This window comes from Coturnix japonica, chromosome 30, assembly GCF_054131305.1.
Source record: "Coturnix japonica strain WE chromosome 30, WE-NBRP24, whole genome shotgun sequence".
Lineage (NCBI taxonomy): Eukaryota > Metazoa > Chordata > Aves > Galliformes > Phasianidae > Coturnix > Coturnix japonica.
In genome coordinates, this window is record NC_140692.1 from 6,121,082 (window position 1) to 6,149,008 (window position 27,927).

Consider the following 27,927-nt stretch of genomic DNA (forward strand, 5'->3'; position numbering starts at 1 on the left):
TGCAGGTTTCTATACCTGTGATATTGGCACTGATGTTGCCAAATCAAAGGTCGGCATTCAGGGTAAGTACTGTGGAAAGTAAAGGAGTGCTGAAAGCACATTCAGTGTGGTCACTATGTCGTACACCTATTCCCCCACGAGCCTTAATAGTTTCTACAATAGAAGTGTATTACTGCAATTTAGCACAGTGATGTCTGGAAAATTCCCATTGCTTTTGATGTAAATGTATCTCATTTTGCCATGAAAATCACCGAACACGTCAAGAATGTCCTGGAAATATTTCCTTTCTAAACATCCCTAAAATGGAGAAATGGTTTGAACACCAGTAGGGGTAGGATGGTAACAAATTAGCTAATAGAAACATTTAATTTCTTGTCATAGGCAAAACCCTTTTTCTCACGCAGAATCCTAGAGTTGTCCTCTCTGTTAGGTTGTTCCCTCTGTAGCTCATTGAATCTTCATTCTGCTCCATGGACTGAGCTTCTCTAATTGTAGTTCTTCCAGAGCAAAGACAAGAGATTCACGTCTCTTTTTTTTTATAGCTTTCTGGTAATTCTGAGTGGAGAATGTCTTAGAGAATACATCAGTAAGGAACGCAGCCATGTTCTGCAAATCCTGAGTTAAAACACCAGTGCTGCTACTCATGTCAGTCAGTCACAAATTCCTTTTCTCCATATAAACCTCATACTAACCTATCTCTTACCTTCCAGAGCTGAATAGTGGCATTACCAAACGGCTGAAAAACACTGAAATCCAGGAGGGAGAAGATTGTACTTTTGAATGCATTCTGTCGCATGAAAGCATTGATGAGTTCAACTGGACACTGACTGGAAGCAGAGTGGAAAGTGGTGGGCGATTTAAAGCTTCTAACGTGAGTCGGAAATATACTCTCATTATCAAAAGTGTGACTCCTACTGACACTGAGGAAGTCGTTTTTACTGCCCGTGGTCTAACCTCCAAAGCCTCTCTGTCTGTGAAAGGTAATGAGATGGGAGAGATTCTGGGGCCTGATTCCTTCAACTGTCTTCTGATAAGATTGCCGTGAGAGCTAACTCATAATATGGTTAAAGTGAATAGCAACCTTCTACTTGAACCTCAAAGCACTGAGAATTTCTCTTAAAAATAAGTAAAAGGAGGAAACATTTTACACAAATGTGAGAACTACCCAAAGCACTGGGGTAGTGTTGGAAATGGGCATCTCACTACAGCTTGTTCCATTAACAGTAAATCAGGAATGCTCTGTTGAGGGAACTGTGGGAGCAAATATCCTCTAAGTATAAGCTGAAGGGATGGCCTTCACATCATCTAGCTGTACAACAAATTCCTATCTAGAACATGTGCATCTGAGAGCATCATCCGAGGCTCCCAGTGTGATGAGTGGAGAGAAGAGAGAGGCAGTTTTCAGACATGGTTCATCATCCTCAATTGGGTAGATGCCTGGAATTCTATTGTCTGTACTTTGCAGATTACTGCTGGCTGTAGGATGGCGTCTGTTGCAAGTGCCTCTCTAACTTATCTCCAGCATGTAGATGCATGTATTTTGAGAGAGGCATCCTACCCTAAGTGTATGTTACTCAAAAAGCAATGTTTTCTTCCAGGAAAACCTACTGAGGTTTCAAAACAGCTGGAGGATAAGACAGCAGCAGCAGGGCAGGACATCAGCCTGAGCTGTGAGCTGTCAAAACCGGATTTGAACATCAGGTGGTACAAGGATGGCAAAGCAATCAGTAAAAGCCAGAAGTACGACTTGCAGCAGGAGGGAACTGGGGCCATTCTGATCATCCATGACTCTACTGCCAAGGACAGTGGGGAGTACCCCTGTGAGACAGAGGACTCCATAACAAAAGCCAGGGTCACTGTGCAAGGTGAGTTGAAAAGCACATGGGGATGGCATGTAGAGAAGTCGAGGTAAATATCTGCAGCCTGTGGGTGATGTTTTTCTCTTCTGTTTCCTTGAGCAGGATCAATTCTTAGTTTTCAGAAAATACGATGGATTAAAATCTTTTCCTTAAAATAATCTGGAAACCGAATGATTCTCCAGTGTGATGTGGATCTGGGCAGCCTGGTCTGGTGGTTGGTGGCCCCTTGACAGGGGGTTTAAAACTAGATACTCTTTGAGGTCCTTTCCTACTCAGGCCACTCTATGATTCTGTGATCATTCTATGGTTCTATGATCTTGGTTGTTAGTGAGCCAAGAAAAGATGGCAATCTGAATTAGTCTATATTGAATATGTGTAATCAAAACTATATGCAGTTTATCAGATGAGATCCTACCAGCGCATGTATAATGGTATTGAACTTTCCAAGCCAACCAGCCAAATAAACAACAACAGACCCCAAAAGCCCAACAACCAGAAAACAAGAAATGTTCATATCCCAGTGTTTTTGTTAAGTTCAGTGCTCAAGCAAGCAGGAGGGAAGAGCTCCTTCCCCTCTACTCCACACTGGTGAGGCCGTATCTGAAGTAGTCTGCTTATGTCTTCTACTCCCCAGTACAAGAGAGACACAGAGCTGCTGCAGAGTCCACTGCAGGGCCACCAAGAAGATACAGAAGTTAGAGCAACTCTGCTATCAGGAGAGGCTGAGGGAGATAGGGGTGTCCAGCTAGAGAAGGGGAGGAAAGTTCAGATTTTGGAAACCACCACATCAGCTTTAACGGAGTGAACCAGTTCCAAAAGCTGTGTTCCAAAAGCACTGCTAAATAGCCCCTGTGACTCCTCGAGCTTACTACAATAAAAGAACAACACATGGGGTTGTTTAAACGTTGAGGCCAATGCATCCCATTCCTATGGGAGGTAGTGATATGTGGAGGAACTCAGTACAACAGGGTACCTTTGGAAAAGCATGTATAAAACATTAATTGCATCAATCAACAAAATGTATAAGTGAATAACTGTTCAAATACATTTAGTGCATTTCTTACTTCTATCACGTTTTTAATTCTCATTATAATACCAATAGAAAAGAAGAAAAGCACTTTTTCAGCAGTCAGTTTACTACAAAAAGAAAATACTTCATTTAAAGCTTTTGCAGCTCCATCTTATCTGTTTCTTTCTCAAGGATTTGATCATGAATTATACATTCCAGCACAACATGAAATATTTAACTGATGCTCTTCAATTCCTTTTCAGCTTCCCAAACAAAGAAATGAGTTTGAGCACAGGAAAATTTGGGTATACAGCTGTGAATCCACTAACGTCCACAGTAGCTTTCCCCTGTTTAGTGTCCAGATCAATGGGACAGGAGCCTCAAAAGACTTCAGGTTGTCAGCACTGCTCTGTGTGCTGTAATTACAGGAGAAATGTGGATGGATTTTGCAAGTATGAATTTAGGCTTGATGCTCTGAAAATACTCCTGTAGATTTCTAAAGGCTAGGAGGGAAATATATGAGGAAAAAGGAGTGTAATGACTGTTACTAATGCAGTGAAGCTATTCTCTTGTTCCAGAATTTCTTCATGCTGTCAGGAAGGTCACAGCACTGTAGTGGGACACCAAGCAGTCAGGGAGGCTACACTCTCAATGTCCTGGACTCCTTGCCCATACTGTGCTTCTACAATGCTAGTTAATCCCTAGTGCTGTGCTGAAGAGGTCTGACGTGAAGCAGAGATAATTCAGGTCAGGAGTTGTAAGTGATTGCATTCAATTTAATTTTAATAAGTGCGCATAAGATTATAACTGGATAGAAATAGAAGGTTGATACTATGTAGCTATATACAATATCATTAGCTCTGGCTGTCCAAAGTGTGGAACAGTTATTGATCAGCTGGTATTGCCTTTGAGGAAAAGGACAGAGATCTCTCCTAGATTTCATTTAAGGGCTGACCACTAAGGCAGCATCTCTTTCTGGAGATCGCTCCTTTGTGGCAAGACTCAACCTTTTCCATCTTGTCTGAAGGCCTCAGAGTTGATGAGTTTTTCCCATAGATAACATCTGATTATTTATTTACAACTGTTCTTGTGTTATTCCAACTGTACATTACTGTTCTTGTATTATTCTAACCATACATAACTATTCTTGCCTTATTCCAACTGTACATCTGACTGCACAGGGTTCGGTGTAAGTAATGCCCAGAAACCTGAACTTGAGGTACACTTGGGAATTCTCACTGAAATCCCAGCTGATTATTTTTTCCTCTGCAAGATTTCTTGGTATGTTCTTCTTCTTTTCATTCAGAGCCAGGAAGACTGAAGGAGCAAGCTCTTACCTTAGCTTTTGTTGACTTCCACATTTCTCCTCAGATTACAGTTAATGAAGAAAGTGACATTAAAACTTCCTCATAGCTTTCTCTGAACTAAATCCAAAGTGTATCTTGTGCAACAGTTGGCTTTACTTGACCTCTTTCTTCCTAACTATAGATATATTAAGAATGTGTCTGTTTGCATCTGCTTTCCAGCACATTTGTTTGTCTGGCTGTCAATACATTGCAGTTTAGATGGCTTGGAAGACATAAATTACATATTTTGCCAGAAATAACAAGAAAGAAAATAGAGTAGATGTTGGATTTCTAGAGTACTAGCAATAACATTTCAGGCAACATCTATCTGACACCTGAAAAATGGGGATGTACTAATAATTTGTGAAAGGCCATTAATCTGCTGTGCTTGCAGGCAGTGGATTTTTGTGGGTGCAGTGCAGCACATCCTCTATGTACCATCTGTTCCTCAGAACAGGTTCACTATAAAGTGAGATGAAGTTGTTCTGGCATGGTGTTTCAAATACAGATGCTCTCAGAGGCAGCTGGGTAGAGGAGGAGGTTCCTATCAGCAATTAATTGGTTACATTAATCTTAGAAGGTATTCTGTCTTTTATGTGTGGAAGGGGGGTGGGGGATCATGGACTACAGTCTATGAATATACTACTGAAGCAGTGCGTTTCTATATGAACTCGGAGGACATCAAGTCAGGCCTTGTTTTGAGTTATACTTGGATGAGGTGATTGGGATAGTGCCTGATGTTATGAGTGTGTCATTCTCTGCAAATCTGTGGGTTCATTTCCAGGGGAAAGCTGAAAATCAAATGTAGCACCTCCTGATTGTGTACAGTGTAATGCTGACTTGTGCTGCATCTGTGTTTTCAGTAAGATAAATGCAATAGTTTTGCTGTTTGCTAGCTAGCATTTTAAAGATAATTCTGGATTTGGATACACCTTTTTTCAGATGTTCCATACAGAAATGCGCTAACAAATTTATTGAGCCATATCCAGTATAATTTGTTCAAATCTACTGACATGAGCGTAGCCATTCTCTTTCACTATTTTACTTACCTTCTACAGAAATTCTTCTTCTGTTAAAGAAAACGTATTCTTGTTGTTCTGGCTGTCTGTATGTATGGCAATTGCACTTCCTTCTGTTTTGGTTTGTTTGTTTGTTTTGCCCGAATGTCGCACATCTGAGAGCCTAATTGCAACAGTAAATCCTCTAACTAATGTGTTGTTTTTGTAATAACTCGTAGGCTTTCTGGTTGTAAATCTTTCCATTCCAAGGCAGTAATATTCCACAATACTCTTGGAAGTCTGTGAAACAGAGACTACCAAAACAGGTTTTAGTTTCTTGGCATAACTAAAGCGATGAGATACTTTTCTAGGTTTCCTCTAGCCTTCTAAATTGATTTCTTCTGCAGATAAAGGGTGGGGGCAGTGGAGAGTTGGTTTAAATTAAACTGGATGTGATTTCAGTGATTTGACAGTGACCTTTTGAATAACAGAATTACAGCTGGATGGCAAAATGCCTCTTGGTGGCATCGCAGCTGTGATTATCCAGCTAACATAGCTGTCTATCCGAGGGAGTTCACAACAATTTGCCCTTGAGCCGAGCCGGGGCCGCCCGGGCAATGCGCAGCAGTGCCAGCAGATGGCACTCGTGGAGCGCAGCAGCTCCGGAGCTTCTTGCAAAGGAGAAGAAAATTCCGTCGCTCTGTGCCGGGCTCAGGGCTGGGCTCGGTTCACCGCTGGGAGAGAGCCGGGGTTCCCAGACGGTGCCAATGGCGTTAGGCCGTGTATTTTAATATAGATCGTCTGGTTCTGGGCAGATCGTCTGCCTGGGCAATGCCTTATCAGGCCTTTCTGAGAGTTCATAACATAGTGTGAGCAACTGAACAGGCTGGTAGCCCTTCCAACCAGTGGTTTTATGGTTCTCTTTACTACCTTAAGGAAATAAGGAGAGAACTGTTAGACTTTCATAGGCTATAACTACAAATGCTTGGCTTTGTGTACTCTCTGCTTTGATCTCATTTTCTTAAAATTTGCTTAATTAATACAAGATTTGTAGAATTTAAGTTATGAAATATAATAGTATATGAAGTTTAAGAATATGATTTACCTACAATTTATTTTTTATTATGAGAATTTCTGTTCTTTTCTTCCTAGAATAAACTTCAGGAAAAAAAACATTTGTATTAAATGTAGATTCATTACTAAGTAGAATGTTTACAAGCATTTAAGGTTCATGGAGGATACTGATGTGATGATCCACAATTTAAAACCTATGCACACAATGACACAGAAGCCAGTTATTCCTATAGATACGAAAATAAGGCATGTTCTCTGTATAATTCTGGCTCTGCTAAAATATGCACAGTGTTCCTGAGAATTTTCTATAAGTAATGCCTATGAGAGACAATTGATAATCCTCCAGAAACAGGCTTTAGCTGAAAATTACAGGACCATTAGGAGTGTAGAATCCTGTGTTGAAAGTAGACACATCGGTCTTGCTCTTTGTAGATTAGCATAGTGCCTTTTAAGTCAACCATTAATACCTTATTAAAATATTTACTACTGTTTTGCACACATACTTGAGAGCATTTGTGTCTTTCCAATAACCAGCATTGTTTCTTTATGGATTTCTGTGCACAACAGCATAGGTCTGTTTTAATCCTGTTTTATGGATACAGGAGTTCAAGCTCAGATAAATGGGGAAAACCACTTGGCAGAAATGGGGACTGTGGGTGGCCCTTCTGAACACCAGCTCAGTACCAGGTGCAGTGTAAGTGACCAAAGGCCAGTGAGCTTTAATCCAACAGTGCTATCATCAACCAAGCCACCTCTTTGCTGTGGCAGAACAACCATAAGGATGCAGTGTGACAGACACTCCCAAGCCTTTTGCAGGGGCTCTGGGAGTTAAAAGGGTCCTTTGAGCCCAGGAGATACTGTGCTATTCCCACTGTGCCCTTTCATAGACTTATAGAATCACAAGGTTGGAAAGGACCTACAAAATGATCTTTCCAGTGGGAAAAGCTGTCAAGTTGAAGGTTTAACTGGAGAGCTCTGTCTGTCTTGTAGTTACTGTCTCCAAGGAATGTTTCTTACACATCTCCAAGACAGCAAGGTGCTGGGGCAGCAAGGCAAGCAGGGAAGAGAATGATGAGCAACACTGTGGTAGTAGAAAGGTCTGAGTATACGGTGTGGGAGAACAGCTTGTCCACTCCAGCATGGTGAAATGCAATGTCCAGTTGTTCCCTGTCTGTGAATACAGAGTTGTAGTTGACTACATAAAGTCATTTAATTTCATGTCCCCGTCCCAGGAATGTAGCTGTTCTGTCTGTACAAAATGTCCTTAGGTATCAAGATGTATTTGTGTCCCCCAGCTTCTGTTCAAGTTCAGAGCTCATTCCCTTTTGGTAATTTGATGTTGTCAACTGTGCTTTTATTTGTGAATAGCATGATTTTTGAGAACACCAAAGGTATTAAAGAACAAAGTTCATGTGGTTATTATATTATGCTCATTTTTAGGCTATGGCTATGTTGCAGAAAAAGTCACCCCCTTCCATAGACTTCAAAGCTGAGCACATGTTCTACAGTGAAGATGCAGGTGCCCAAGTAAAAACCATCTTGGAGGGATGGAAGGCTACCCTCAGGTGGGAGCCTGATGGCAGTGTGGATGTCTGCTGCCCAGGTCCTGACCTGCTTGTGCCAGTTGTTGCCCAGGGCAGAGCTGAGGGCAAGTGCAGTGCTGGTTGCCTGGGAAATACCACTGTTACTGGCAAATTTGTTGTAAGGTCACTCTTTCAAAGTACCCTTTTTTTCTTCCAAACATAAGCTCATGGATTATCAAGATATTTTGTTTAAGTATTCCTCTCTGTTTCTCCCTCAAAAAAACAAACAACAACAACAAAAAAACAGCCTTCCTAGAACCAAATTCAAAACAATCAAATGGAATTGTTGAGTAGAAGTATCTCTTCCTGATGCATTTTGATGATGTATTTGTAAGGGTTCAGATTTGTTAGCAACTTTCAGTGGTATCTTAAAACTCATTTCCTTCAAAATCATTGCTTCTCAGTTAGACATGGTCATTTGTGTTGGTTGATATTTTAATTATTTTTATTTTTTTGTTTGTTTTTTTAATCTTTCTCACAGATGCATGAGGCTAGTACTAAATCTTGTAGAACAGAATATAGTAACAGCCATGGTATAGAGCAATGCAGATGGAGTCCTGTCTCATGTTGCTGAAAATTAATCATTTATGGCTACTACTACTTGAGACTTGCATGAGATTGCTGTGAGACAGGCCAAGAACATTGGTTCAGCAGCTTCTCTTGGCCTGTTAACCAGTGATAAGCATGACAGGCACACCAGAGGCAGCAGGTTTGGTTGCAGCCTGGAGCAGCTGGTGATCCGGCTGGTAGGAGCCCAGCTGTGCCAGGCAGGGGCTGGGTGGCATGGCCTGGGGCTGACTCCTCCTGACCTGTGCTGGGGTGGGAACAGGGACGGGAATAGTTCAAGGGAGAATTTTAATCTGCATAAAATAGGGACTATTTTAAGAATAAGAACCTGTGTTCATAATTTCATTCCCATGAGTGCCTCTTTGCTCATAAATATCTCCTATTTGCATGGAATTGTTTATTGTAATAGCTCTGGTGTTTAGAAGGTACAAATAACATTTCCACTGGGAATAAAGAAGTGTCTTCTCTGACATCTCTAATATCTGCCTTGTCTACTTTTGAACTAAGGAGAAGTATTTTGAGAGTAATTTTTAAATAGTTTTCAACAGCTGATGGGAATTCAGGCTTTGATGTATGAGGGATCATCTCAGTGGTCCATTTGCAATATCAGCTTAGAAAAGATGATTCCCAGCACAGCACCCACCTCTGCTGTGGTGCAGCCCAGTCCCTTCCTCACACTTCTGGGGGCTGTGGCCTCTCCACTGGACCACTGGACTGTACGTGCTCTGTGCCCCCAGTGAGGGATAACTGTACTGAAAGGGGGAGGACAGAAACTCTGAGCCTTTGCTCAGCTGAATGGAGACTGCAGCAGCCTGTGCACAAAGAAGGCAGTGTGCAGGAGTTGTATTTGTGTGCTGTGAGGTGGACCAGAAGTGTTGCTGGGCACTGTTCAGGGTTGATTTGCATCATGATACCAGCTATTTGGCAGTTAGCTTCAATGAACCATTTCTCTGCTGTTGTCTGTTGGTTTAAACTGCAATACTGAATGAAGAAATTGTCTAGTAAATTTATTTATTAGGCCTTTCAAAGCCTAATAACAAAATATGTCAGGCATTAATTTACCTGGAAAGATAATCAGAGACCTTTCATCTGGAGCAGGCAGTCTGGACAGTGTAAAGTTAATGGGTTATGAAACGAGAAGCTAAGAGGCTGCACAGCTTCAGTCTCTCTAAGGTCCTCTTTGCTGTGAGCAGCACAAGTATGCTGTGTGCCTCTAGAAACACTGCCCAGCCTTCCCCCCTCCTCCACCCCCCACAGCCAATGACAACTTCGGTGGCAGCAGAACTTTTGCTGGCCTGTACAAAGCGAGGGAATTTCCTGAGGTGCCTTTTAATCCACATGGCTCTGACATTTCTTGTCCAGTTTCTGAGCTGTGGGTCCCAGCTGGAGGAACACAGTGCAGTGTGAAGAAGAATTCAGGAGCTGGAGAGATGGGGGCATGGGGTGGCTACTAGGAGGTCAGGGTTCTTACTTCAGACGGGTGGGTGCAGTGTCCATGCAGCCCCAAGCACATAGTGCCCATTGCACTGCATAGCCATGGGGTTCACTGACAGAGCACCAAGGAGCATAGCTGCTGAGATGCATGAAGGCATGCAGTCTCCTCACAGCAAGGTTAAGTGGCACTATGCTTTAGCTTCTTAACTTTACAGTCAGATTAGTGGCTCAGAGGCCCTTAGTGTTTGCTAGACAGAAGCAGAGATTTTTCAGGGCTGCTGTGTACCACACTGTATCCCTTAATGAGCAAAAGCTGCCTGAATCGTTTTGTATATGGGTCCTATCAGTTTAAATGCCACAAGAGTATCTCTGATGTCAGGATCATTGGATCCAGGACTTCTCCCTACAGCAACCCCAACTGCTCCAGCAGTGATATGCACTGTGTAGCCCCTGTTCTCCTGCCACCCCTATGTGTGGTGTCAGCCCCATCCCTGATAGCACCTCATGAGCCCAGATTGGCCATCACCTCCTGCCTCATCTGGGGCCTGTCCTCAGGGGAAGTGCTCTCACCCAGTGCCTTGCTAGGGATGCTCAGTGGTGCCATGACAATGGCTCTGGGCTTCAGTGCCAGCCTATTTAAGGAATGTATTATCTACTTTGGTAATTGGAAGTGTAATGTATTCACTCCCTGCACAGCACAGCTGATGGCTTCATTTGTCACATTCCTTTCTGTGGTTTACGCGGCTGTCACAGTGCAAATAAACCGATTACATTTCTTCAACATTGCTTTCACAAGGCTAGGCTGTGTGATGTGTAAATCAGTAAACAGAGGATGTCTGACTGCTCTCTTATCTTCTGTGGAGCCTCTTTTGATTAGTCTGGATACAGGAGCTAAAACAGGTGTGGAGGCTGTGGGTTGGGTGTGCTTTCTCTTGGAGGAAAAATAGCTGTGTAATGCTGTGGGTGTGCAGCATATGGGAAGAAGTGAAATATGTTGTGTTAAATGAGCCCTACTTCAGCTAGAGGAGATAGCCCAGTTCCAGCTGCTTCTTATGCCAAATCTAAAGGACACAAACATGACATTTTAAAATATGGAATATCTTAAAGAAACAGGAGCAAGATAATATAAAGTGAGGTAAAATAACATATAGATCAGGAACAACAATCCACAGGCCAGATGCAGCCCATGGAACATAGTATAACTATGGAGTTAGAGAAAAATTTCTGCTTTGTTCTGTGTGCTTATACCTCAGGAATGAGAGAAACACTCTGCCCAAGCGTTTGTTAGAAGCAGTGTATGACTGTGATGGAGCCTTCCATTAAGAGTGTTTCTGAAAATGTATTACCATCAGACCATTCTCTGTATTAAATCAATATTTAAACATTCTTTCTCCCTTCTCCAGAGAGTTTTCTCTATTTAAAAAACAAACAAACAAACAAAAACAAGCAAACAAAAAACAAAAAACACCAATGGGAAATTAGTTGATAGTGATCTTATTTTATATGTTCATTTTTCTGTATCTGCAGCACATCAGAGAGCATGTAATGGGCAGCTTTGCTTTCCATTAGCAGTCTGATGAACCATGCTTGCCAGATGTGTTAGGTCTGGCCTGCAGGTGAGTCCTGCACCCAGTGGGACCAAGCAGTGAGTAGTGCGTGGGCCAGGAGCTGTGCTTCTGTATGAAGTGTCTGCTCAGCCTTTCGCTTTGGAGTTACACTTTCTTTGTGGACGTTATTTCACCTTCACTGAAAGGTACACTGAAAGTAGTGATAGCTCTGCAGATATCATTGGAGTTAAAGCTTGAGACAGCTCTGCTGAGTTCAGTAAAAGCTGATCTATAATATTGAGAGGGGTATGTCACTTTCCTGCACTGCTCACAGTGCTTTTCTTTGATTACTGCTAAGACTCCTGGCTCCATTGTCCATTAGCTGACATGTTTGTTTCCTCCCATTTGTACTCTCACTTTGCTGAAGTCTGATCACTTTCTGCAAGCAGATGAACTTCTGAATACAGAGGTCTGATGAGATTTGAGCAGAATGATCTCAGAAACTGTTGCAATCAGAAATGTAAAAATTCTTTCTGCTCAATAAAATCTCATGGATATTGCCTAAAATCCTATAAAACCTGTGAGATTAAAAATGGGACTTCTCTGGCCTCTTCCCCTCTCTTGTAACCAGACTGGTCTGGGTGTGCCAGATCTGACTGCTGGTTCTCATGAGGATCTCAGATACCCCAACTCAGTCTCTTTTCACAGAATCACGGAATGACCCGGGTTGGAAGGGACCTCAAGGTTCATGAAGCTCCAACCCCCCTGCCTGGCAGGGCCACCAAACTTCCACATTTACTAGATCAGGTTGCCCAGGACCCCGTCCAAGCTGGCCTTGAACACCTCCAGGGACGGGGCATCAACAACCTCCCTGGGCAGCCTGTTCCAGGACCTCACCACTCTCCTAGTAAAGAACTTCCCCCTAACATCCAACCTGAATCTTCCCTCTTTTTCAACTTAAAACCTTTTTCCCTTGTCCTGCTATTAGGGGTCCTTTCAAAGAGTTTACTCCCCTCCTGGTTACAGGTTCCCTTCAGGTATTGAAAGGCTGCAATGAGGTCACCCCGCAGCCTTCTCTTCTCCAGGCTGAACAAACCCAACTCCCTCAGCCTGTCCTCATAGGGGAGGTGCTCCAGCCCCCTGATCATCTTCGTGGCCCTCCTCTGGACCCTTTCCAAAATCTCCATGTCTTTCTTGTACTGAGGGCTCCACACCTGGACACAGTACTCCAGATGGGGCCTCACATGAGCAGAGTAGAGAGAGATAATCACCTCCCTATCCCTGCTGACCACCCTTCTCCTGATGGAGCCCAGGATACCATTTGCTTTCCAAGCTGCCAGAGCGCACTGCTGGCTCATGTTGAGTCTCTTGTCCATCAGGACCCCCAGGTCCTTCTCTGCCTAGCTGCTCTCAAGGACCACTCCTCCCAGCCTGTACAGGTGCCTGGGGTTCTTCTGGCCCTAGTGCAAAACGTTGCAATTTGCTGCGTTGAACCTCATTAGGTTCACCTGGGCCCACCTTTCAAGTCTGTCAAGGTCCCTCCAAATGGCATCCCTTCCTTCCTCCATGTCAACCGTACCACTCAGCTTGGTGTCTTTTGTGCTAATCCTGTACAGTCCATCTTTTTCTACTTGACTACCTGCCTCTGCATCCTGCCTGCATAGAGCATTGCTCTTGAGCACACAGTTCACGCTATAGAAGAGAGCTAGGTTCAGCTTGTGGGATTTGATGAATGCAGTCTGGAGAGATGCTGCAGTGCTTTCACGTGGCTCCTTGTGACTCTCCTTCTCTTCTCCAGCTGCCAAGGAAGCAATGAGTGGAGAGAGGAGTCCTAGAGTGCCTTGGCCCCCTGCTGGGTGCGAATTCCAGAAGGTGGGGATTGTTCCTCTTCCTTGTGCTCTTTGCTTACTTGTACCTCAGCATTCAGAACTTGAAGTGCCCCTCCCAGCAGATGAGGGGCGGTGCTACTCTGGCTGTGGGACTGTCTGCAGGGTTAGCAGCCTCCAGTGAAGTGCTGGGGTGTGTGAAGTTCTCTCAGTGAAAAAAATCAGCCTTCTGCACTTTTGTGCTGAATATTAACCACGTTTCTGATCATCATAGTTCTGAATTCTACATCTTGTCTCAAAATAAGAAAGCAACAAGTTATTGTTTAAACCGAAGTAAGTAAATAAAATAGAAGCTCTTGCTATGGAAAGAACACTTTTGTTCATTCTCCATAATGCATCTTTTCCTGCTAAGATTAAAAGGTTTTTATGTATCTTCTTCACTTTTCCTTGTGAATTGCCTTTCTCAGGGTCACAAGCTATTTACATATGTATATATATGGGAGGAGGGAAGCACCACTTGTTCTTCAGACATTCACTCTCTTCTCTCATTCCAGGAAATCTCAGCCATGCTTTGCATTTTAGGAACAACACCAGATTTCCAGGAATATTGCAGTGAGTAAAGAGTTTCTTACCACCATAGACTTTGAGGGCACTGGGTTGCCTATGGTCCTGCTCAGCCAGTATCCCATGCACTGGGTTGTTTTCTGTGACTTGGTTCTCCTTTTTGGAATCATAGAATCCTTAGAGTTGGAAAGGATTTCTGAAGGCCATCTAGTTCAACCCCCCCTGCAGTGAATGAGGAAATCCACAGCTAGATCAGGTTTCCCAGGGCTGTCTCCAGGGATGGGACATTTCCTATCCAGATCCTCTCATTTCCAGCCCCGAGGATTACTGCTCTGAGGCTGCACATCCCACTCATCTACCCATGTGGTATTTCTTCTGGCACATCACTTCGGGTTTTCCCTGAACCTGTGTCCTAAGTATGGTTCTCCTACCCCATGGACTCTGGGCATTGCTCTGTGTGCTCACATCCCAAGTGCTGTGTCTGCATATGCCCCAGAGCCCCCGCTGCTCCTGGGCTCCCCTCCAGTGACAGGACAGTGGGGACTTGACTTTGCCATGGATGTGACTGCATCTCACAGGAAGAAGTCCATTCATGCTCCTGTCATGTACAGTGCTAAATAAATTTGGGAGTTGCTCAATAGCTCAACAGAATGACAGCCTTTTTCCTTAAAGATAGATATTGCCTTTAATCAGGTGCTCACTTGCTTTGCTTGAGTAAGCCAAACTCATTCCAAGAACAAAAGGGCTGCCATTGCAATAGCCTGGCTTTTCAATTTCAAACTATCTGCAGATTACAGAATAAATGAAATATTCAGTATACACAAATACTATACAGAATGATATGATACAGACCATTTCATTTTCTTTCATCCTTTTCTAGCTTACTGGCTTTTATGTAATGGGTAGACCTACATCAAAAGCCACGCTCAAGTAAGAACAAACAAATACTTAAAGCACACATTACACATGGCATTCCTAAGCCTTCTGTAAATGATACAGAGTTATTCTTTGAAGAATAGAGAGGCACTCTAATAAACTTCTCTATGAGACCAGACCATGACACGGTGACAGAGCGGCATTTTTGAGTGCTTGGCATATGTAAGATACCAGCTGCCCTTGGGGGAGAATGTGTATTTGACAACAGAAATAAGGGCAGTCTTTGCTGCTAGGACCCTAGGACACAGTGCAATGTGCATCTTCCAACTCTTTTTAACCGTATCTGTCACTCCTTCAGTAAGGAGATGTGAGCTCCATCTCAGGCAGCAACGCACTGCCAACTTGTCAAGCAATCTCTCATGGTCCTCTTGTAGTATCCCTTACACCTGGGACATGTATTCAGTCTCTGAGGGACTACTTCATTGACTGTCTGTCTCTGCCTGAACATCTTTTCTGCCTGTCAGGGTGCTGGCAGTCTGGGGTATTTCCTGCTGTGACCATGAGATCCTGCTCATCTCCAGGTGGGGGCATATCACTGCAGTCTGACTGCGATCCACTTGCTCTGTGGGTCAGGAGCCAGACATGTATTTAGAGCAGTGTTTGGGAAGGACAGAAGCTCTGGTCAGAAGTGCTATGGGGGACAATACCAGGCCGACTCTCTGAGTATGGGATATACCCTGCAGCTGGAAAACTGACATTCATCCAGAAGGAAAACATCTGAGCAGTTTGCCCAGCCTGTGACACCGGAGGAATGTACACTGCTCAGTGCCTTTGGGACTCACATGTGATCCATACTGAGTCTGACCAGTGGCTCATCGTGTTGACGCAGAAGCTCTTCTGTTCATATCTTCTGGCTCATTAAGTCCAGACAGTCTCTGACTGCAGCCGTAACCCTTCTCTACTTTCATTCCTGTGGGAATCTCTTAGTCAAACATAAAATTTCAGCATTATACAACCAAACTTCATTGTTAGTAAGGCCTGTACAGTAATGCTTATGTTTTCTTAAAATATATGTATGAGTTCTCCCTTATATACACTCATTCCAGTCATTCATAGTTACTATTAATGATTCAGCATTTTTCTGTGGTTTCAGGCTTTCCATGCCACCCATGCTATTTGCCAAACTAAAGTCACTGCTACTTTTTGCACCAGAGACTATGCTACATATCCTGTGGCCAGCCCGCACTGCCATTTAGACCACCTGCTCCCAGTCTGTTCTAGAAGTTTCCCACAATGTCACAATTGCCAGTATGAGAAGGATCTCTCTTACAGCACAGCAAAAACTTCAGAGTTTTTATTACAATATTTCAAATGTGAAACAAATCTCTCCAAGTGGGAAGTGACCTCATCCCCTGATCTGAGTCCCCTCTCCCTTGGCACATGGTGGTTCCCTGGGGCATGTCCTTGCCACCAAAGTTCAGCCGATCTTTCTGTATCTCCAGAGACTGTCCCAAAACTACTCATTGCACATTAGTATCAGCTCTCCTTCCAGCATCAAAGTGCAGATGAATCAGCCGGGCTCTTCCTAGGAACTCCCATCTCTCTTCTCACTTCTTAACCAAGTTGAATTTTAGTTCTGATCATGCTTCAGTGTCCACAAAAACGTGATGAAATATCGTTAAGCTGTCTGAAATTGAGTTTTAGTTTGCTTTCAGAGGGTACTTTGGAAAATTTTTCTTTATCTTTGTCAGCCTTTGTAAGTAGTTGAATGACAGCTTTACCTGTCTCCTGTGATGTTGCCTGTGAAGTGCTTTTCTCAGAACTATTATCCTGTATGGTACAAATCACACACTTTATGCCCAGCACCTCCTCCTACTCATGCCATTTTCTCTTAATGCTAGCAGGTCAGACTGTGTCCTGGATGTTATACCTTGTCTGTTGTGTTCCTTCCACCCAAGATATCTGTTCTCATCTCTGATTCCAGGACCTCAGGTCCATTCTCCCTTGTTCCTGATCATCTGTCCAAAGCACAGCCATTTCTGTGTTTCTTACAGCCTGCATCCCCTCTTTAAATGTTGGGCAACAATATCCATCATCCATTCAGCTGATGTCCTCAGGAAATAATCATACATCTGTGGCCACTTCACATCATTTACCTTCTAACTTTCTAGATATCATTGCTAAATTCTCACTAATTCATTTCTTCTACCTTTGTGTAAAAGTGAACATACATATTACGGCATCTCCCTGCTCTTTCCCTTCCTTTCCCCACCATTAATTTCATTTCCCTCAAGCCCAGAGGGAAATGCTGGAAGGATGCACCTTCCTGTGAATGTGCCCATGACTCTCCTAAAGCTTGCCTTGTACCAGTCTCAAGTCCTTCATTTCTTTCCTTTTCTCATTGCATCCTTACATTACTCCCTTAAGACAGTCCTGGTCACCCAAGTCTCCACATTACGTCTTCACATTTCATCAGTCTTCTTTGATCTGTGCTAGCTGGCATCTAGCATTGTCAGTCCTTTCTGGTTTACTTCTTGTAGTCAGTCCTCCTCTTTTTTGGCTATGGCATCTAATGGGTCACCCAGTCTGCTCTGATTTATGGTATCTCTCTCCATAAAAGGTTGTGGAAGTGGCACATAACTCCATAAGTAATCCCATTCATCAGAGCAGAGTCAGAATAATCACCTATTTATCTCCTATTCAATAGACTTGCTACAGCACACATTATGAATTCATTTAAACTGATGCACAGTGTCCCATTATGCACTAATGGTGATGAGAAACATGACAAAACAAATGCCATTTTAAAATTGGGAAATGAATCTGTTCAGCAAGATGTATAACTATGGCTACTCATGAATTCTTACTCTTGCGGTCTTCTGCAGCACACACCTTGTTGTCTCCTCATACCTGAGCTGTACCCTGCTATGATGCTTCTGGCAGAATCAAATCCCCCCCTGCCATGGCTACCAACACATGTTGAGGCTGCATGACTCCTGCATTCCTACAGCCCACCCCTCAGCACAGCCCCTGTGCAGAGCTCCCACTGTTGCAGTGCTTCTCTCATGACTCTGTAGCACCAGCACAGCCTGAGTCCTTGGTGCTGGGGCTGGGAATTGCCCAATGACTGTGGCCATGCTGAGCGCCCTGACTGTGCTGCACTGCACCATGCAGTCCTGGTATGGCTCTGAATATTCTTCAGGTCTCTCCCCTGTTCTTATCTTCAGGAGGATGGACTTTGTAGGGCTGTTAAATCTTCCTCTGGCACACCTTTGAAGCCATTACTTCTCATCCTATCACTAGTTAGCTGCTTCTGCTGAATAGTTTTCCTAAGGCAGTGGTTCGGCTCTGTAATGTAGTGCTGCAACCTTCTGTAGAAACAGCCCAAAGGATCCCAGCCATGTGTATGACTGCCCAAGAAGCTGATGTCTGGAGCGGTAGGATGAGTCCAGGAGCTTGTGGAAATCCTTGCCTTGCCATGGAGCCATATGTTTGAAGACTTTGATCACAGCTTTGCGGGGAAAAAAAAAGCACACTGGGAGATGATGGCGAAAAGATTTCTTCAGAAAAAGAAGCATGTGTAGAACAACACCTCCTCTCGTTATGTTGCTGATGCTCTGGGTGCCCCTGTTCATGCCGAATTGTTCTGGAGGTCAGCCCTGGATAGGAGTGTGTCAGAGGCCAGCAGACCCAGCACTGCTCAGGGGGTTCAAGCCTCTGCCAACCTGGTACAGATAGTGGGGCTGCTAGAATGGGGCATGTGTGATCCCCCTTTCCCCACCCTTCTCTCCCCCCCCCCCCCAGCCATGTCTAGGCTGTAGGAACAGCAGTGGAGTTGTTGTTGTACCTGTAATGATAGTTCTGACCCTGGATGTCCCACCGCTCACTGGCTGCAGCATCTCCTCTTCAAACTTCTGACTTCTAAGGGCTTTGGTTCATGTGGAAACTTCTCTCAGAGGTCTTGATGAGGAGCAAGTTGGATGCAGTCCCAGAATAGCACCACTAACAAAAGCTCTCACAAACAGCCAACCAAAATGCATCCTGAAGTGAGATCACAGAAATGATGCAAAGCAATCAGATGAGAGACATGGCCATAAAGAGCTGTTAGATTTTTAGAACAGAGCTTCCCTTTGCCTCAGAATAGCAAGAGGATTGCTTTACATGTGCATGTGGCCTTGTAAAATTCCAGTATCTGGGAGTTGTGTGTGTTTAAAACTGCACGAGCAATGCAAGGCGCAGTGCCAGCTTTCAGCTGCATTAAATCAACAGGTGGGTGTGCAGTGCAGGGCCTCCCCAGCTGGAACCACCTCCTTAGAGCCTGTCCTGAGCTGCTGTGTCTCCACCTGGAGCCCAGGGCAGGATCCTGTGCTCAGCCCTGCTCAGGAGGACTGTCCCCTTTGTTCACAGTACTTTGTCACAAAGCCCAGTGACCCATCCAAGCCCTCGTCCTCCAGCCCAGCACACTGTCTGTGTGATACAGACGTGCTCCTCGTGGCCATTCACAGAGGTTTGCTCCAAGTCCTCAGCTCCAAATGCAAATAAACAATTATAAGTCATCAATATGTCTGATATCATGGAATTCTTGGCTGGCAACAGCTATCCTGTGTTGTATAATTGAAAGAAATGCAATGGAGTGTTATTTAATAGGTAATCAATCAGTGCTGTACTTGTACACCTGAGCTAATCAATTACTGCAGGAATGCCAGTGCTGGCCACCTGCTGGGAAACCACCTGTGTACATCAGGGCACCAAAATGCTCCCCTGCTTGTTGTGGGTTCATTAACAAAATTTCATGAAGAAATCTTATGTTCATAGATGCCAGTCATCTAATAAATGTTGTAGAGTTGTTTCTCAATCTAAGCTTTTTAATTTTTATTATTCCATAGAAAGTCTGAAAATGTAATAAAAACAGTTTAATAATTCTAAACAAACAAATGAACAAACAAACAAACAAACAAAAAACCTAAAATGGTAATTCAATGTTCCTGACTTGCTTTAAAAAGATCCCAGATTTAAGAAGTAATTAAAAAGTGCAGGAGAAAAAAATACATCCTAGAAAGCCCATCTGTGCTTTGCAAAGTGGCCTCGTTGGTTCTGGGCTGTGTCCTTCAGTCCTGTGCTTTGGGTGCTGGGTGCCTGCCCAGAAGGTGTTCTACAGTCCACTACCTGCATCTCATCATGTGCATCCCACCTGAGCACTGGGATTCTACAGCCCTCTGTATTGCTATTTTATTTATAAAATGTTACCAATAAAGCCAGAAGCTTCAAACAGATTAGATTCATTCATCCAGCCTTCACACAACGTTGAATTACTCACACAAACCAGGCTGTCTGAGGCAACGACAACAGTGTTTTCACAAATTGTTTAATTAGACAACTTCTGGGCAATTTCTTCCAATGGTTTCACTTCCCCTGCCCACAGATATTCTGGTGCTCACCACATCTGTCATAACAACCCTTCCTGGATGCTGGAGTTTTGGGGCCAAGCCCAAATTTTTTATTTATTTTTATTTTTATTTTTTGCTTTGAAGGACAAAAAGAAGCATAAACAGCAAAGAACCTTCTTTATTTTTTCCTTTTTTTTTCCCCCTTTTTCTTTTTCTTTTCCTTTTCTTTTTTTTCTTTTCCTTTTTTTTTTCTTTTTCTTTTTTTCCTTTTTTCTTTTTCTTTTTCTTTTTCTTTTTCTTTTTCTTTTTCTTTTTCTTTTTTTCCTTTTTTCTTTTTCTTTTTCTTTTTCTTTTTCTTTTTCTTTTTCTTTTTCTTTTTCTTTTTCTTCTTCTTTTTCTTTTTCTTTTTCTTTTTCTTTTTCTTTTTCTTTTTCTTTTTCTTTTTCTTTTTCTTTTTCTTTTTCTTTTTCTTTTTCTTTTTCTTTTCCTTTTTCTTTTTCTTTTTCTTTTTCTTTTCCTTTTTTTTTCTTTTCCTTTTTTTCCTTTTCTTTTTCTTTTTCTAAGGAACAAATTATCATCATTTTGTTTGCTTAGCTGAGAACTCAACCAAGGTCTGGCGGGCAGCTCTGAGGGCACTGCAGGGGACTCCAGGCTCAGCTTCATCACCCCAGGCTCAACCAGAAATCCAAGGTCCCTCCTGCAGCCACAGCCATGAGTCACTGATGTCTTATGCAAGAAAATTCCTCTTCCCATTTTAAACTATGGATGAGAATTTCATCAGAGGGAAGCAGCTTCGGAACAGACGTTCTCACAAACTCATTCTTTGGCTCTATCTGTTTCCAATGAGGCTTTACAATCTGCCCTTCCAATAGTATTCCCATCTTGTTTGGTGGCTTTTATCCAAGTTGGTTAATAATTTCTGTTATCGTCCTTCGAGCCTGAACAATTTTAGCTCCTCCAAATCCCTTGTTGTTCCTTATTAAGACACTAGCTACTACTGGAGAAAGATGACTGATTGCAATAGCTGTAGGCAGAACTCATGCTGATTAACAAATCACTTGAAAATAATATGCTTTTTAGCCATTAGAGTTATTAATAGTATGTTTGCTCCCTTTCTTGGGGCATTTAATGCTCAAGGAATTAGCCAATCTGGAGAGTAAATCTTTTAGTTCATAGTGGACACCAAACTCAATCTGTCTAGCTGGAATGGGACTATACACTCATTTTCTTTTCAAGACTCCACAGAATTTGACATTTTAGTAGAAACTTAATAGCTTGCAGTAATTTTTTTTACTACCTGCAGCAAGATTAGCTGCTAAGATAAGGAGCTGATGGAGCTGGTGAGTGACAGGGCACGTTCACCTCATTTAAAATATGCATAGGGGAAGGGAAACACTTTGGTACAGAAGTGCTGCTGCTGCTTCCCAGGCATCCAACGACCCTCAAAAGACACTGCCGTCGCACTGAACCTTGCCTATGGGAGCCTAGTCAGAGAGACAGCAGGTGTTTCTAAATGAAATCTCCATGCTGCCTGATTTTAATGGGTCCTTTACTTTGTAAAACCAAGAATTATTAATTAATATTTATACTTTGTTTACGAGTTAATGGGTAACTGGCTTGGGTAAGATCCCTGGATGATCTATCAGTTCACACTGGGAGTAACTGTCATGCAGAACAAGCAATGCTATTAATCAACACAAAGCAGAAGATCACATGGAGGATATTCTTTCTTGCTCTCTTTTTCAGTTTTTTGTCTCCCTCTTTGTTCTCTCCCTCTGTGCACTGTATCATAGAGTGATGGGTAAGACTGTATTTCAGCCTCTCTTGAGGAATGGTTTTGTGGTAAGGAGCCCAACAGCCTCTGGTGTCAATGCTGCTCAACAACCAAAGTTAGTTAATGTGTAGGAAGAAAACAAGTACCTCTGGCATAGGTGTGGTCTCGCAGTGCAGAGCAATGTTCACAATAAAATGGCTGTCTGGGATAGAATGGGACTGTTCCCATATGATGAAACAAATATAGGTCTAACCTGGCATAAAAGTCTACAGCAATTAAACAAGTGGCTGTTCATTTTGGTCTTTTAAAGAATTTCATCGTATCCTGACGCTGTAAGCCTTACCAGGAAACTCAGTATGTGAAAACGGAGGAGTAATGCTTGATTTGATTTGATTTGACTTGATTTGATTTTTTTTTTATACTGATTACTGTGAATATCACTATGCATTTGAAATACCTATATTTGAATTGCATTAATCTGCAGAGTGTTTCTGAATCTTTTTAAAAATCTAGCAGTAAAATAATGTCTGCTTGGCATTTAATAATGGCAGATACAACAATAAATATTCACTTAGGATGACTGTTTTTTGCACTGTTCTGTCCATCAAAATATGAACAGAAAATGTGTCCCATTAGTGCAGAAAATGTCTGGAAAAGATACTCCCTGATTAAGGCAGATGTGTCTGCTGATGGTTTGATTTGGAACATGGATTGCTACAAATGAGTCACATTCCTGGGAAGGGGATTTAACGCTCAACAGGTTCAGGCTCCAGGCTTTCCTCTGGCTCAGTCTCACTGCTCTCTTTCTGCTTCACACTTCTTTCGTACACAACAATTCAGTTGTCCCTTATTAAGAGTGCTCCCTCTGTCAGTTCTTCCTCAAGTGCATAACCTTGCTACGCCCAATCATATTAAAGAGTGACTGAAATGGCTTTGCTTTCCATCACAAAAACAGCTGCTACATCAGTTGTAAAATCCTGTCATTTATCTTTTCCCATTTCTATCATCTTATTCAATGCATGAGACAGACACAAATGCTCTGTATTATAGATATTAATAAACCTCCAAATTCTGTGCTATTTCCATGCTGGTTAAACATGGAGTAATCCTTAAATGGAAAAATAAAGCAAGATAAATGCAACCAAAACTCAGAAAGCCAAGGTATACAGCTTTTGTCTATGTACAAGCAAATCTTCATCCAAATGGCTTAAAGGAAATAATGGTGATATGCACATTCCATGCAATCATCATAAAAAAGAAACTGTACAACAGAGCATTTGTCAGAAATCACTGTGAGTAAATGACGACTTTCAGGAAAATCAGAAACATTCTTTGCTATAGTCACTGTCTAAAACTGAGGAATAGAATGAGATGAAATGAAGCAAACCAAGAGATCTCCAATGGAAGTTTTAAAACATTACAGCTAAAAGCAGAAGCTGAAATAATAAAATGAAACTGGTCAAACCCTAGAATTAGAGATTATGTGATAGAAACACATTTTGTTAGATTGTGGGTGACATGCAAGCCTGATTTCTTTTAGTTCTATTATAAGAAACATCACTGGATTCAAAATATCTTGGTGTGGTTTTCAATCATACTTCCATTTTACAGATAGATTTTCAGTTCAATACTCATGGTGTCCTTTGAGGAACGAGCAACTACATAGCTGATGTATACATATTTAGTATGCACATGGCAATCAATTCTGGAGGGGCTGGAATTACATGATCTTGAAAGGTCCCTCCAGACAACTGTTCTGTGATTCTATGATATATTCTAAGTATACAAATACACAATAATTAAATGTTTATATAACATGTGTAATATATACGTATATTTAAGAACAGCAAATCACACACAAAAAAAATGTTAGACAAATTTTGGAAGAATGCAATTCCAGTCCTCTGCTCAGATGTGGCCAGCCTGGAGGTTTGCTTCCACTGCAGACGTGGGCCAGTCCAGCTCCGACTCTGACTGGGGATGGAGAACCCACAGCTTCCTTGGTCTCCAGCAGAGTGCCTGGCCATCCTCTCGCCAATAGCGTCATCTTGTGCCTGCTCAAAATGTACCTCACTTCAGCTGTGCCCTCTGTCTCTTCTATGTCCTTCCATGTCCATCTGCCAAGGGCCTGGCATCCCAGAGGGCAACTGGATAGAGGAATAAAATACCCATTCTACACCTCTCACCCAGCTGCCAATACTCATTCACGCAGCATTGCTTCACTCCACCCATTGCCCATCATGCCTTGGTCTCTAAGTGCTACAAATTAGGAGGTTTTTGAAAATGCACAAGGGCATAGATGTTGAAAATATGTACCATCGCTTGGCTAGCAGAGCTCCAGTTAAGCCTTTTGTGTGTTTCTGTAATACACAGATTTTGTAAGGTAAAGGACGATTTGCACTTTCCCTAATAGCTTACTGGTAGTTTGTGTTCATGGCTAACACACACCACAAAGATCTCTCCAGCTGCTTGTCATATCTTTGCAGGCATTGTTTAAAGGATGAACTGTACTGAATAAGTTTCATTCTGCATACATTATTCATCAAAAAAATATTACTTCCATGAACTGCGATTAGTACAGTTGCTGTCCATAGACTTCAGTGTATTTTGCCATGAATTTTTCTATAGCTTTTCAAAGAATACACAGTTCCAGGGTTCTTTTTCTCTGTGCCTTTTTTAAACTTCCTTCAACAATCACTTGTAGCTGGTGATATGTTTCCATTGAAAACCATATTGTGATACAAAGCAGTGTGACAGCTGCAATTTTACACAACATGAAATATCAGCTGAGGAAATTACAAAGAGCATTTCCCTGAAACCACGATTTCAAGAACAAATCAATTACCTCAGTGAAGCTGCTGCTCAGAAATTAAACAACCCTGATTATCCTCAAGTAAAGTTCAGATCTGAGGAACTCACGCTGAGGCCCACTTGGAGTTAGCAGAAAATCGTTATTCTAGGGTAATTGCAAAGAAGGAAGGTTGCGATCCCACACATGTTGATAAGGAAAACCATTATTTATTACAGCTGTTTGTCTTGCTCCAATTCATAGGAAGGAGAGGAGGTTCTTTGATATATGTATACCTGACATGAGATTAAGAAACAAAGAGTTCAAATGGTGGTCCAACCAGCTTATTACAAATCTTAATCAGGGAGATGGGGAAGGGGAGGACTGGCAACTATTATGAATTAGGGTGATGGGGAAGGGAAAGTGGGCAATAGGAAATATAGGAAAGAAGCAAAAATTGCATAAAGCAGGGATAGTCACCACCAAGACCTAGCAGTGTTCTGTTGCATGCCATTGCAATGCCCCAAGGCAAAAGTGCAGGGAAGAGCAGCAGCAGAGTGGCCGGCCTTAGGCAGCAAGCAGGTAGAGACAGAGCAGGCCCAAGAGGAAGGGGCAAGTTTCAGGTAGCAGGCCCAGGAGAGTCTATCAGCATGCAGGAATCATGTTGTGAAGCACCTGATGTCATGTTTATTGGTCCCTTTTTTATCCTTCTTCTGCCAATGTGGTATTCCTGGGTACTTGGGTAAGAGCCATGTGCAGAACCCCCGAGATGGCATCTCCCTTGAGAAAAGACTGCTTCCCAGCCACTAAGCTGTGGCTTATCTCTTTCTCTATCGTTGCCCTTGGACTGCAAATCTTCAGACAAAATATTTCATCAACTCTGACTGTGATTTGCCTGGACTTGTCCATATGTGTCCCTAGGTTGGATATTAGGAAACATTTCTTTACAGAAAGGTTGTTAAATACTGGAATAGGCTCCCCAGGGAGGTGGTTGAATCGCCATCCCTGGATGTGTTTAAGAGCCATTTGGATGTGGTGCTCAGGGATATGATTTAGCAAAGGGTTGTTAGTGTTAGGGTACTATTGTTAGGCTGCTGTTGGACTTGATCTTCAAGATCTTTTCCAACCTGGGTAATTCTATGATTCTATGATTTAGACAAAGGATTTCTCAACCCTTGAACAGGACTTGTCCATCTGTGTCCTCAGCAAACTTTGAGACAATGGTGTGAAAGAATAATCTCTTACACTGTTTTATAGAGATCCTCAGATGAAACAATAACAGAAATGTATTAGTAGTCTTTGTGTTTAGTTATCCCTCAAGGCAGCCCTATGACTCCCTCATAGCAGCTCCTCATGTCAGAATGCAGCTCCATGGCAGCCTAAAGCTCCCCATGGCGTCCCTACAGCTCCTCGTGGCACCCTACAGCTCCTCACAGGGAGTGGAGGGGTAGCACTGAGCTCTGCTCTCTGACAGCCACAGGGTCTGAGGGAACACATGGAGCTGTGTCAGAGGAGGGCAGGTGGGGGTGAGGGAAAGGCTGTGCCCCAGAGGGCGGTGGGCATGGCACAGCTTCCAGGGCAGCAGGCACAGCCCCGAGCTGCCGGAGCTCAGGGAGTGTTGGGACACCACTCTGACACCAGGTCTGGGTGGTGCTGTGTGATCCCTGTGGGTCCCTTCCAACTTGGAACCTTCTATGTCCTATGGTGACCCCACCACGCAGCTCCCCACGGTCCTGGCACAGTGGCTCTCTGTAGCACCTGCCCCTCAAAAAAGCTTTCCCAAATCTCTGATATTTTCATGGAAAGAAACCCACGCAGTTCTCAAGCACCTCTGTAACACGTTCCTCCTTATGCTGTTCTATCAGCCAGCTGCAGAAATCCCAGCTGCTGCGGATGCCTGTGCCAAACGGTGACCATGCCAGTGATTGTAATCTGGAGTTTGGGCTGTGTTCTAGTCTTGCTTATTTTGCACTGAATATATGAAGGTATAGTCTGCTTCTATCTTAATTAACATCAGGAAATTTACACTGTTCCCTTTCCACAAAAGGAGAAAGAGAATCACTTTTACCTAAGGTAAATTAGCATGACTTCAGTGAAACTAATTAAGTTATCCCTAAATTATGTGCAGAAATCAAGGGAAGCGCTTTGTTCTCCCTAGAAGGCTGTCTGTAAAAACGCACTGCTTTTTCTCTTTTCTTAGGCTTTCTGCAAAATTACTCCTGGGGAGCCCAAATGCCTCCAACTGCCAGGAGACAACCAGCACTGACAGCTCCTGCAGCACTGAAGGCAGCCATGCAGCCATGCAGAAATGCAGCCATGCAGAAATGCAGCACTGCTCCTTGGCCACTTTGTGTGAAGTGCTCAGGCACTGCCCCCGTCAAACACAGCTCTGTCTATGAGCTCAGCAGCCAGTGATGAAACTCTGGGAAGAGAAGCTGCCTAAGATCCCTTTTATATTCTTGGCAATCGTATTTTGAATGTATGAATTTTCACTCAGTCAAAAGCACCGATACACGCTGCAGGTGTGTATCACAAACAGGTTGCTGTTTGTCTCCCAAACAGAAGGTTGTGTTGAGTTATGGAAGTAAAAAATACGTATATGGTACTGTATCCGGTTCTTGAGTACTGTATCCAGTTCTGGGCTGCCAGTACAAAACAGACAGGGATCGTCTGGAAAGAGTCCAGCTGAGGGCCACAAACATGATAAAGGGCCTGGAACATCTCTCCTATGAGGAAATGGGTGACCTGGGTCTGTGCAGCCTTGAGAAAAGAAGACTCAGAGGGGATCTGATTAATGTTTATAAGCATTTAAGTGTGGGAGATAAAGGCACATGGCCACCATCTTTTCATTTGTCTGTGTGGACAGGACAAGGGGAAATGGCCACAAACTGGAGCATAGGAAGTTCCACACCAATATACAAAGGAACTTCTTCACAGTGAGGGTGATGGAGCACTGGAACAGGCTGCCCAGGGGAGTTGTGGAGTCTCATTCTCTGGAGATATTCAAGACCCATCTGGATGCCTACCTGTACAGCCTGCTGTAGAGTGCCTGCTTTGCAGGGGAGCTGGATTCGATGAGCTCTGCAGGTCCCTTCCAACCCCTACAATTCTGTCATTCTGTGACATCTGAAAATGGGGAAGGGGCTTACAAAAATGAAATAACAATTGCATCTTAGGGATGTAGTTGCTGGCTGATACAGCTAGAACACTGGTCATGATAATTCTACACACAATTCTACAAGTTAATTTTGCTTGTTGCTGTTCAGCATAAGTCTGGGAAGCTACCCATTTAAAA

The 27,927-nt window shown here is 43.0% G+C and overlaps 1 protein-coding gene across 1 annotated transcript; it reads left to right on the forward strand.

Moving 5' to 3' along the window:
• Positions 1-1,567: 1,567 nt before the first annotated feature.
• Positions 1,568-27,785, forward strand: LOC146755827 (myosin-binding protein C, slow-type-like). The gene is made up of 2 exons (XM_085525255.1): positions 1,568-1,865; positions 26,833-27,785. Exons 1-2 carry the CDS (start codon positions 1,568-1,570, stop codon positions 27,045-27,047), a joined length of 513 nt encoding a protein of 170 aa, XP_085381381.1. The 3' UTR covers positions 27,048-27,785.
• The last annotated feature ends 142 nt before the right edge of the window (positions 27,786-27,927 follow it).

Excerpts from the sequence above, each read along its gene's own strand:
- LOC146755827 (XM_085525255.1), top strand. The coding sequence starts at position 1,568 with ATGTTACTCAAAAAGCAATGTTTTCTTCCAGGAAAACCTACTGAGGTT. Across the intron at positions 1,866-26,832 it reads AGCCAGGGTCACTGTGCAAG|GCTTTCTGCAAAATTACTCC; the intron begins GTGAGTTGAAAA and ends CTCTTTTCTTAG.